General features: G+C 38.0%; 1 protein-coding gene across 2 annotated transcripts in view; it reads right to left on the reverse strand.

Annotated features, from left to right (window-relative positions):
• The window catches only part of phlpp2 (PH domain and leucine rich repeat protein phosphatase 2), a 40635-nt gene that overhangs the window by 7788 nt on the left and 19763 nt on the right, over positions 1–13084 (reverse strand). For both annotated transcript variants that reach the window (XM_028436011.1, XM_028436002.1), the window contains exons 5-16: positions 12330–12455; positions 10593–10747; positions 9732–9878; positions 9240–9470; positions 8379–8581; positions 8222–8282; positions 7238–7333; positions 5738–5893; positions 3601–3801; positions 740–902; positions 524–654; positions 301–414 (exon numbers count right to left, since the gene is read on the reverse strand). In XM_028436011.1, coding sequence (XP_028291812.1) covers positions 301–414; positions 524–654; positions 740–902; positions 3601–3801; positions 5738–5893; positions 7238–7333; positions 8222–8282; positions 8379–8581; positions 9240–9470; positions 9732–9878; positions 10593–10747; positions 12330–12455 — 1784 coding nt within the window. The remainder of the gene's footprint in view (positions 1–300; positions 415–523; positions 655–739; positions 903–3600; positions 3802–5737; positions 5894–7237; positions 7334–8221; positions 8283–8378; positions 8582–9239; positions 9471–9731; positions 9879–10592; positions 10748–12329; positions 12456–13084) is intronic.

Genomic DNA, 13084 nt, shown 5'->3' on the forward strand with positions numbered 1-13084 from the left:
CATACAAACACATTTATATGAACGAAATAGTGTTTATATTACTTTTAATGATGGCATTAGGTAGTAAAAACAGATAATATACAGCCTATTTCATAGACACTCAAATTATGTTTTAAGAAGAAGACAAGACTTTAAAATGTTCAGTTTAAATGAGTAAATTATTCATTTGGAATGCATAGATAGCTTTTTTCCAGACGTGGGGTCCATAAAAACCAAACAAACAAACAAACAAAACACATATAAAAAGGTCTAACAGTCAAATTATAAATACTTGACAGAGAATCAAAGAGTAGTACACACTTGTTCCTTTGGCCGCTCATTTCAGAGTAACCATGGTTCCAAGGAGTTGAGCTATTCTGGGAGTCTGCTGCTGTCGTGGGTGGTTTCTGGTCGAATTTCAGGGTTGTAATATGACTGAAATAAAAAATAAGAGGTGATGTCTCCCACTAAAAATGACTATGATAAGGTTCTGTGTCGAGGATCTTTCTTTGTTTTGCACAAAGATCACTGAGTTGCTTCTCACCTGAACAGATTGAGAGTTTTGTGCTCTAGCATGAGGCTACTGTTTCCAGTCAGGTCCAACTCTTGCAGAGTAGAAGGGAGGGATTCTGGTAGTTGGATCTCTGTGAGCTCATTACAGCTGAGATCTACAATCTAACCACAGAACACCAAGCTGAGGTAATCAGACCGATGTTATTTCAACACACGTTTATCACTTGATCTAAATAAATTGTCTGACCTTGATCTCGGGCAGATTGAGAATCTCTGGGAAGACTTTGATATGATTGGAATGTGCGATGAGGGTGTGTAGCCGTTTGCAGCTGGACACTGTGGAGGGGATTGTCTTCAGCTTGTTGCCGCTTAAATTGAGCTCTTCCAACTGCTCCAGTTTGCTCAGCTTACTGCAGAAAACACATCAAAGGTAAATGAACTGGACATTTAAATCTGCTATCCATGATCATTTCTTTGGATAAAATATTACTGTAGGCCTCATAGATCAATGAAGAAAACATAATTTACTCAAAACCAAAAAGGTTGTAATAGCTGCATGAAAGTTTTTTTTCATCTCCACCGTAAACATCTCCCTTTGTTGAACATTTCGCACATTGCATTGTGGGATGCAGAGTCGCGGAGACAAGTGCATCAAGTGTTTTTATATGAAGGTAGATATGTTGCAAAATGGGAGAGCTTGTAGAATATAATGTGAGCTTGTGTATGAAAAAATCCACACACATGAAATGAATTTCATGTCACAAATGATTGGAAGAAATGTGAACATGTGGAGTTAAAATTTAAACCCAAAGAGAATATTCACACATGCGGGATCTGAATGTGAAGTCAAGGAAAACAAGTTCTGATGAACTACGGAAGATAGCACGTACCACCTTCCCAAGAATTCAGTGAAATGACTTGGTTCTACCGAGTAAAACAAATGTAATTGTGCAACGTAAAATCATAATCTACGTTGAATTGCCTTTGAAACGATGTATCACACGACTATGTTCCGACAAATTTAGAACTTACAGGAAAAGGGGCCCCCGTCCCCCCCCTTTCAAAAAGTTCTCAGAGAGGCTCCTGATATCCACTTATAGGAGTCCATGTCAAATTACAGCCCGATTCAACAAGCATTTACGGAGGAGTAGTCATTTGAAGAATGAGGCCCCCGGGGGCCCCCATGGTACATAGACTAATGGGCCCCATTCATATATTGATATGTGCCAATGATTTGGTACCACCAACTGTCGCAATATTTGACTCATAAATAAATGAGAAAACAACTTCAATGGAAATTGCCTTAAAAGGGGGGGGCTAATCAAATTGTGCAAGGGCATAATTGTAATCTACGTTGAATTATCTTTGAAACTATATATCACACTACTATGTTCCCATAAATTTGGAAATTACCAGAAATGGAGGGTTGGCCCCTGGGCCCCCTACCCTATTTAAAAAAAAAAAGGGCTCCGAGTGTCTCATCATATTCATTCATAGAGTATTCATACCAAACCATATTCCAATCTAACGAGAACTAACGGAAGAAGTCGCTTTGAGTCTGGTAACCTGGCCTAAAAATATTTACAAATGTGTAGACTGGTGTTTACACAAATAAAATGACAGCTGTAAACTTGTCCAACACTTACTCACATGTTTCTTTTTTATTACTCTTGCCTATTATCATTCACAACCACAACTCTGCGGTTACATCTTCTTGAATGAGACGTCTGTTGTGAGACTAAACCTGTTGAATATTTTCTTTGGATTGAAATTTGAACTCTCCAGGTTCACATTTCTTCCCATCATTTGTGACATGAAATTCATTTCACATGCGTGTGGATTTTTTTTATACACAGGCTCACATCACATTCTACAAACTCTCTCATTTTGCAACATATCTACCTTCATATTTTTTTTTACTTCATTCTGTCATTCATCATGGGGAATACCTGGAACAAATTAGAACAAAAATGATGTCAAAAGAATCACTGTCCTCCTTGTGTGACGAAAAAACAAATAAACAGGGTAAGAATCTATGCGACACCACATTTCACAATGCAATGTGCGAAAGTATCAACACATTAAATGTTTAGATGAAAACAAACTTTCAAATGGGAATTTCAACCTTTTTCTTTTTTTTTTGGAGTAAATGATGCTTGATTCATTGATCTATGAGCCATACACTCACAATTATTGGGAGTAGCAGCTCTAAAGGTTATCAATTATCATCAATAATAATGACATCATTATTTTATTATTGTTATAATTATAAAAAAAACATGTTAAAAACAGAAATGTTTGAAACTTTTAGCTGATCTGCTGAGTTATGAAAATGTTTGTTCATGCTTAAAGGTGCAGTCTGCAACTATGTAAGGACAGCTTTACACCAATTTTGTAGTTTCTGTGAAAAAAAAAAACACTCATTGAGCCCCCCCTGCTGCTCCTGCAGCCTTTGGCAGATTGCCTGAACGCACCACGAAAAGAACCAATCAGAGCCAGGATTGTGTTTGATGGACTGTCTGACAGCTGTTGCTCATAGGCCCCGCCCCTTTCCCGGAGCTAGAGCGCCATCTTTTTTTTTTACAGTGTATGGTCTGGAGGAGTAGAAGATGGAATTGGTGACTTTTCTGCTTTAAAGGTAATTACTGCTGCTTGATTTACATTATGTTTGATTTGTAATTGTTACACTAGAACTCTGTGGTGCATGTGTTGTTCATGTGCGCGCAGCAGCCTCCGTGTGATCTGCTGGAAGTGACACGTGTTGTTGTTGTTGCTGCTGCTGAGGTGTGTGCACATACAGAGAGAAGCACTGCAGTAATATGCTTTTAACAGAGCATGTTATATTACTGTGATGTTGCTATCGGACTAACGTTAGCTTGTTAGCTCCTCTGAGGGAGGAACTTTGGAAAGTTTGGATGCAGGGCAAGAGAGCAGCGGGGAGGGAGGGGGAGAGAGGGATCTGAGAGTTTCGGACTGCACCTTTAAGTGTTTAAACGCTGTGGACACACAAAGATTACATTCAGCTGTAAACAATAACATCAGATGATCTTTAACACTCCAGGGTTGGTGGTCACATGACACAGTGACACAGAGGCTACTGAGACATACCTGGCGGGGAAAGAGACCAACTGGTTGTAGGCGATGTGAAGGATCCGCAGGTTCTGGTGTCCCACCAGCAAAGCTCCACAGTCCTCGTTCAGGTGGTTTCCTGTCAGGTAGAGCTCCTGGAGTGTGCTGAGGCTCTCCTCTGATTGGCTACTTGGAGGAATGCTTTTCAGCTGATTGGCTGATACATTTAGGTACTTTAGGCTGTAAGGGAAGGACATTATTCATGTAAAGTTATTAAATTTAAACAACATTTTCCTCATCTGACTAAGAGGGAATCTGCTTTATTACAGTTCTATAATAAACACACTTATCTGAGAATTAAAACATTTTAAATGGCAACTCTTTGATAAAAGCAACATGACATGTTTCTGACAGGGTTACATGGACAGGTTTCTTTACTTTATAACAGCAATAACATATATTGGACACAATACAAGTTGAAGGAATGCCAAAAGAGAAACAAACTGCTAAATGTTGCAGATTTACTTTAATTTCATTCAAGTACGTTTTAGATGAAGTTAGCCAAAATAAATCAAACAGATATCCCAATGATAATGAGGGTTAGGAGTTATAAAGTGTTGTGACGTCACCTGCATCAATAAAGCTGTAATAAAATGTGTCCTTGTGAATCAATAAAACCACAACCATAAAACTAAAGCAGACATTATTAGAGTGCTGACATAAACTAAAACACAATGCTGTCTCCAAGACAACGTGTGCATAAAAGTGTAGATAAACTTCTTCCGATCAGACAAAATTTCAGTCGCTGCTGTTTTTCTCACAGAGTGAGTTTCCTTTAGCTCTCCAGCCGAGCAGCCCTGGGATATCATCAGATCAAAGTGTATTAACAACAAAGGCACTGCCATTATATTTTAGATGCAGAGACATTAAAGTGCATTAGATCAATTGAACTGGACAGAGGAAATATGGGAGCAAATGAAGCTCCAGTTACTATCTGGAATGGAACAATAAGCTAGATCACAATACTGTCACAACCTATTTTTCTAAACCAGGGGTTTCCAACTGGTCATGCTTTGGGAAAAACCATTAACTACTTCTAAAAAAAAAAAAAAACCTCGGACCAGACACAAGGATAATGTTAAAAGTATTTTAATTACTCATTAAAATTATTGTGAAGTTTGAACTTCAGTGATCAAGATCTCGTGAAAAAGAGTCAAAGTATGATTTTTTTTAAATATCTATTTATTAATGTATTAAATGTATCTTGAACATGAAACAAAGACATTTAATTTAAAAAGGAAAGAAACAGTCCTATAAACTCATATGACAAAATCAGAAGAAAAGACGAAATAAAGAACTGTTGAGGTTAAAAAGGGAGTAGAAATACCTTCCTACACCTGAGTCCTTTCAAAACAAACAAACAAACAAACAAAAACTACAATATTACAACAATGTTTATACATAACAAACACACAACAAGAAATTAAGCTCATTTGATCCCAAATCAGGCTGTCCCTTTCAAAATAAAAGAAGAGATGCTGAATCAGAATCAGAATTCCTTTATTAATCCCAGGGGGAAATTGCTTACTTTTTGGTCTAGACCCATGAGTTGAGAACCTCTGCTCTACAAAAACTGTGAGCTACTTCAAATCTAGTGAATAGTGCAAAGGGCTACCAGTTTAACAAGCGCTACATTTTCACTTTAAGTTTTAATTGATTTTATGCAATTGTTTCATTTTCATGACGTTCCACAAAAAATCATCATGTTCCTATTTTACTAGCCACTAACAACTTTAAATAATCAAATATGTAACATGTTTGTACAATTTAACCATTATTTTAATATTTCAGGAAAATCTACTTTAATTATCACAACCCATATCCCAAATCTGTGACACATAAAACCATTTGTCACAATGTTTCGATGAAAATAACTATATATAACTTATAAAGTGCAGCAATATGTAACTCTACTAAGGCACTGACTACTTCCGTCATTTGCATTTATCTGTGTGGTTTTGAAGCCTGGCAAGTAAATCCCATTTTAGAGTTCCAGAACAGTTCTGGGGTCACCTCAAATGGTCTATGCGGGCCACCATGTTGGTGACCCCTGGACTAAATGATCTGAGGGACACAACAAAAACTGGTCCAAAGAGAAGAGGGTTGAAGGACTTACTTTAAGGCTTTGCAAAAGAGACTCTCGGGAAGCTCTGCTAGCTTGTTGTGCTGTAAGTCGAGAGCTTCCAGAGGGACGTGGTCAAGTAGGTCAGGCACTCTCTGCAAGTAATTGTTCCCCACCAGAAGCTTTCTCAGGCTCAAGCTGTTGAGCAGTCTGTTTAGAGGGGAAAGGAGACGGTACAGAATAAGATTAAAACAAGGAACGCTTAGCACTAGGTCACTGTATGGTGGATTGTGGCACGGTCGGTGATGTCGGCTGATAACACGGCATTTCTGCTTGTTTGGATGTACTGGAATGTGAAGCTGCTGACGACCTATTTACCTCCACCCACAGAGAAGCTTCCCCTTTGAGATTATTTTCTCTATCACAGACATGATGAAAGGGGGACATTAGATGTGGGAGTACAATGGTGTTTTGCAAATCGTATTCTGAATTATTTATTCAAACGTAAATGTCTGCAATGAGAGCTGTGATTGCTCTCCAAGCCAAGCGATTCAGTCAACAGCGTTAATACAGCTTTCACAAACCAGCAATCATATCCCTTTTGTGCAAGGGTTCTCAAGATTGGGATCAGGACCCTATTTGGGGTCGCGAGACACTGGGAGGAGGTCACCAGATGCCTTCAAGAACCTAAGAATATTTTACTTTTATACCAAACTTTCCACATTTTAACCTATTTTCATCACTTTTTCTTGTCATATTTTTGCTTCTTTTAATGCATTTTTGCTACATTAATCCCATTTCTGCCACTTCTCCATCAAATTTCAATGCCTTATCTGCACCTTTTCACCACTTTTCCCACCTAATGGCGCAGTTGTTGACCCATTATTGTCACTTTTCAATATATTTCATGCTTTGCCAGTTTAAACTAATTGTTCCGACTTTTTAAATGACATTACCCCTAACCCCCTTCCTAACCTTTCTGCCACTTTCAACCCAGTTTTTGGCCACTCTAATTTGCAACTTTTAATCAATTTCTGTGGTTTTTAAAATCCAATTTCACCACCTTTTTCAACATTTTTGGTCACTTTTAACCCATTTTATTTCTGAGAAAAACAAAAAGTTACATCGTTAAGATGACTATAAATACTGTGGTACAAATAATAATAAACATGCTGGACAACAGAAGATATTATTCAGATAAATAAATAAATGTGGTTATCACAGATTCATAGAACAATGGATCATCATTTTGCTGACTTTATGGATGGGCTCCAAAAAACCCTCCCTTTATAGATGACCATCTCCACATGACTGTTCTTCAATTTCCACGTTTGTTTTCAACCACCTTCAGGTACAGTGGGGGTCTTCGGTGTCTGGAACCTTTATTTTGGGGGTCGCGGCCTGAAGAGGTTGAGAACCACTGCCCTCGTGGTTCAAATATGTGAATAACATGTGCATTCTAAAACCTGGAACGCTGACTGAAGTAAAATTGTGCAGAGCATAATAAAGAACGTATTGAGAAAAGAGTGTTTAAGGAAAAAAAAGCTGTGTAACCTGGAGGGAAGCTCCGAGAGGAGGTTGGATGAGACGTCAAGCATTTCTATTTTTCTGCAGTCACACACCCAGTCCGGGAGATACTCCAAGAGATTCCTGTCTCAACAAACACAGTCCCACACACACAAAACTCAAACTGAGCAGATTTGGATGTGACAGGTAAAACTGACAGAAAGTAAAGAAGAAAAGAAAATCAAGAGCCAAATACCTACTAAATGCAAGAAAACAATAAATTATAGTTATTGTTAATATTATAAATCATGGGTTTGCAACCTGTGGCTCTGGAGCCTCATGTGGCTCTTATGCAATGGCTCCCTACAGCTTTAAAAAAAAAACTACTGAAATTTATTTATTTTTTTTTTTTTTTTTTAACCAGGGGCTATTAATGATTGATTACAAATACAATTAGGAAAATACATGTTGTTACCCTAAAATAAATCACATTGTGCAATGACTCAGCACCTTCCTACTTCACCTCTTACAACATCTATAGATCATTAACTTTCCTGCACGTGTTGCTCACCTTAAGTTTTAAATCCCGCCAATGTGACGGTTAAATATGCATGCTTTACGTGTGGCAAGAAATTAGCAATTAGCATGTGTTGACCACATGATCATGTGTAATCAAATTCAAGTTACTTGAACTAAAAAAAATCTTCTTTATATAACATTGTGCTCATGTAAACTGAGATGCATAAGAATTTGAAGATGCAAGATACTGTTTTATTTCTTGATGTTAATCAATTTTATTTTAAACTGTTTTTAAGCTGCCATTTACATGATCAATATAAATCAAATCAAATTAAACAATATTCTATATAATTTTAACTGTATAGAATTGATTCAAATGTATTGTTTTCATTGAGAAGGTGTTTTTTCGGCTCCGGGAGGACTTTAATCCAGGTGAGATGAGGCAAATTGGCTCCTTGTAGAGTAAAGGTTGCAGACCCCTGGTATAAACAAAGCCATCACCACAGAACTCACTGAGATAGGTCCATGTGTGTCATTTGGTTAGGGACGGGATAAATGTTGACTGTTAAAAGGCCTGTTGATGGACAAAAGCAACAGTCATTTAAACCAGTCTGTGTAGGATGGTGAGCTCAATGCAGGAGGACAGGAGTTGATGCTCTATTTGACTCACGATTGCTGCTGGCATGGAGCGAGCGCAGGGTGAAGCCGCCGAGCGTGAGGCTGCCCAGCTGGTTGCGCTGGCAGTGCAGAGTCTCCAGGTTGCAGACGGAGCTCAGGTCCAGTGATTCCAAGTAATTGTCCCGCAGGTCCAACTGTGTCACCTGACAAGCTGCCTTAAGACCCTCACTATTCACCCATCGCAGCCCATTTAACCTACAAAGATAAGACAAACAAGTGTGTTTGTTTCAAGTTGGGGAGCTTTGTTTGAAAATAAAGGAGGATGAGTAAATATGAAGAAGAAAGAGAAACAAAATGATCCAAAAAAACGTATGTGATGTGTTTTCATAGAATGCAGGAAATGGATTGGATAGTTGAAGACACATGATTGTAGGGGAATTCTAATTGTCACTAAAACACAAACACCACCCTTACATTTGCCTTCATTAATAGAAACTGAAATATTTACCCTTTGAAAAAACAGAACACAGAATTGAAAAGCTGAAATAAATTCAGTCAACTTCAATTTATCGTATATAGCACCAACTACAACAAAAACGTATAACTCGTCACAAAATAAAATCAATAAAAAAAAAAAATGATCAAATTAAATCAAACATTATGTATGATAATAGGAAGAATACTTTACAGTATATACATATATTACAAAAATAAAATCAACTAAAAAATATTATCACTAAAACTACATCAAACATTATGTATGATAATAGGAAAATACTTTACATATGTATATTTTAAAAGGGTAAAGTTCAGTGAACATGAAGCTAACAAGTTAGTATGGAAAAGCATGAACAGCTCGGGTTAAGAAAAGTGTTGATGTTGACCATGACCTCGTGTACTGATTGACACGTACCGTAGGTCGATGTTTTTTAGGTGGTTCATTCCCACCAGCACAGACAGCTCTAAACTCTCCACTCTGTTCCCAGCCATAGCCAGTTTATCCACTGCACTCAGACGCTCCAGAAGAGCAGGGATGTGAGAGAAGTTATTGAATGAAAGTCCAAGGCTGTTGAGCTGAAACAGGCCTCCCACGTCTTCAGGCAAGGAACTGAGGTGGTTTCCATCTAAAGACAAAATCTGCAGGCTATAGAGGGGAAAAGGGGTTTCCTGTTAGAGGAGTCAAAATATTAGAATCAGATCTTTTGACTAAATATGCACAGTTAGGAAGCTTCATGTGAGTTGGTACGCGAGCCCTGAATGCGCTCTGACATCATGCTCCATTAAATGTGAATGCATCATGTCCTGCTTTTCATGCACTGCCTCACATTCATGTTATATAGAACTATGTGCAATGTGTCACGCATGCGTGCGTATGTGTGTGTGTGTGTGTGTGTGTGTGTGTTACTTCTGTAGATTTCCAATCTGTACAGGGATGCTGTGAAGACTATTGCAGGAGAGGTTTAGTTCAGTCAGTGTAAGAATGTCGCACACACACTCCGGGAACACACCCAAGCGGTTGTGAGATAAGTTGAGACTCTTCAGCTGGGAAAACCTAAAAAGTGTTAGAGAAGAATCAACTACAGACGTTTGTTTGGATTTATGCTTTTCATATTTATTCCTATTTGTGCAATGAAAAAAATCGGATGCACATCAGCCTTCCTGTAAGGCAGGGTTCAACCTTGGGGTCACCTGGAAATAAAATGGGGTCACCTGAAATGTCTAGTAATAGCACAATTTAGAAAAATGATTAAAATTATATTTTTAAATTTCTATATTATTTTTTTTAATATTTTATTATTAGTATTTTTAATATCTATTTTGCACAATTAAAAAAAACAATACTTATTATTTTTTTCATATGAAAACACCACACAAAATCTCAAACAACTGTATTTATTTATTTTTTTCACTTTCACAAATATACATATAGTTTAAGTAAAATGTAGTATTTATTGTTCGTTTGTGAACTGATACTGGCTACTCTGTATTTGTAACAAACATGATCAAAAAACTAAAATTAGAGGCAAAAAAAGGATATCAAAATAGGGTCACAACACAAAAAAATGTTGGGAACCACTGCTATAAGGCCTTGGACGCTTAATATTAGATCATTTTTGTTGATCACTAGATGAAGCTATGAGCCGATCATCAGATGCTGAGTACAGCATGAAAAATTAATTTGAGTGAGAAAGGCAGCACAAAGACGACATTCTCTACTCCGCAGCTGAATGTCTTTGCGACACAAAGGAAAACTTAGTGTGCTAACCTGGGCAGGTTGAGCAGACTCCCGGGTCCCTGCAGGCTCATGAAGTTGTGTCGCAGATTAAGGTGTGTGATATCCTGACAGTAAAACAGATACTCAGGCACAGTTTCCAGGCTGTAGCAGGAAAGATCCACCAAGCTGATGGTCTGAGACACCACCTGTTCACACACACACAAACACGCAAATGTTCACTCTTTAAGCAGTGCAGAAAAACACTGTCCCAAAGGCTCTTCCTCATTCAATCAATAAAAGCCTATGCTAAAAGATTGATCTGTACAATCTGCTAGAGAGAGAGAGAGAGAGAGAGAGAGAGAGAGAGAGAGAGAGAGAGAGAGAGAGAGAGAGATCCCACACTTTGCAAGAATCTGCAACTAATTGGATTTTGCTCTTTTCTCTGTTGGCTTTCTCCTCTTGTGGATCATTTCAGGCCTAATTGTTTACTGGCTCTGCCTCACTGCAAGCTTTCATGGCTGTTGATCAGCTCTAGGAGGGAACTGTGGTGTAACAGACAAATTCAAGGGCTTTAATAGACAAAGCAAGCACAACACACACAGACAATTGAGTTTGTGGGAACATCTGTACAAGCTTTGTGAGGTCGCCTTTTTTTAAGAACTGTCAATTATGACTAAATATTCTGTTAAGGAATATCAGGCTCTGGAGCTTAATACAGCTGCTCAGAGCACAATCAAAATAATCACACCCTGCTGAGATGAAGAAGCCAATAAAGAGGAACACATGCAAATCCCACCCAAAACACAGTGCCCTGAACTGAAGACAAAACGATTAAACGGCACCTTCTGCAGTATTATATTTTGTAAATACTTTCCTTGTTAAAAAAAAGGCAAAAAAGTGAGATGAAATGTCAAGAGTTGGCCAACAATCAATCAACAACACTACTTCATTAGCCTGGAATCCATCCTAATCTCCTATTATTCAATGTTTAATACAAGCGATTCATCTGGAAACGCTCACAAGACACAAGCATAGATCTTTTTCCCTAAACAGAGCCGGCAGAGGAAAATGGCATGTAGTAACTTCTTCTTCTTCTTCTTGATTGTTGTACATACAGTATCTAAATCACATTTGTATAATTTTTGTAAATATCTGAATCATATTGGTATATATTTGTATATTATTATTATTATCTATCCTACTTTTTTTCTACTACTGTAATGTGTGTGTTTCTGATCACTATTTTTAACAGTCTTTTACTTAATGATACACTTATTTATTGTTTATTCTTTCTTTTGTCTTTCGTTAACGTTTTTATTCTTTTATTTGTGATGTGTTCTGTGGCTGGAACAATTTCCCCTTGGGATTAATAAAGTTATTCTGATTCTGATTCTTCTTGTTGTGATTTGAACAATATATCCAGGTCTCTTAAAACGGGGCAGAGCAGCAGCTCTGAGCGGCTTCTCCGTCACAGGCGCCATGTTTGTTTTTGACACAGCTTGGAGATATGACGTTCTTTCTGTACGACTCTGATTGGCTCTGTGTTTTTTCGAGCCAAAGAAGTGAGCAGAAAACAGCCACATTACCATACTTACTTTCTTACAAAAAATAGGGAAGTGGGTGTGGCTTATCACCCGGCTACTTCATACCCAAATACATTTGTTTTCAGAAGAAAAAAAAGTGATGATTTTGTGGTTTAGTTCCTCTTTAAGAAAACCAAACATGGAACACAGTGTTACTAAAATAAAACTCAGGTCACAAACACCTCCCACACACGCACTTGCTTACTTTTAACGCCTGCCGATACCATCGCTGATAATCTGCCAGGGTATCAAAGTTGACAAAGTATGTTTGTGCCTGTGAGCCAGCTGAGCTGAACATCAGACAGTGCTGCCGCCGCTTGACCTCCTCCACCTCAACAAAAGCAAGGAGAAAAAAATATATTCAACCAGACTGAAGTGGTATCAATATAAACAAACATTACTGAGTGTCATTATAATATTGATTATATATATATATATATATATAAGCAATATCACATGAGAGGGAGTGCTGTTGTACTAAAATATCAGCACTGGTGTGATTCGGTCGATAACAGTGTGATATTGCTTTTATACAACAGTTCTACAAGCACATTTTATTAGCTAGCAGGAATAAGTGACAAAGGATTAGGATTTGTTGATTTAATCATTTTCCTCCACCAACAAAAATAGTTCCACAGGTGGAAAGCAGACAGTGTACTGCAGTGTGTAGTTTGTCCAAGATATAACGGTAATTAAAGGTATTTAGATCAGCTGTAGAGCGGAGTGATACGATCTGTACAGGGGTGGACTGGCCATCTGGCATACCGGAAATCATCCCAGTGGGCCGGCCGGTCTGCTACGCTTTTGTTTTGTTTTGTGTAGGCAGACATGGTAACAGGTGTCCAAAAATGGTCCAGAAGTGGCAAAAATGTGGCAAGAAAAGAGTGTAAAGTGACTATAATGCGCCAAAGACAGTCACGAGTGGCCAGAAAATGGGGAAAATAAATAGGACCTAAGTCA

This window comes from Gouania willdenowi, chromosome 3 (assembly GCF_900634775.1).
Source record: "Gouania willdenowi chromosome 3, fGouWil2.1, whole genome shotgun sequence".
Classification (NCBI taxonomy): Eukaryota; Metazoa; Chordata; class Actinopteri; order Blenniiformes; family Gobiesocidae; genus Gouania; species Gouania willdenowi.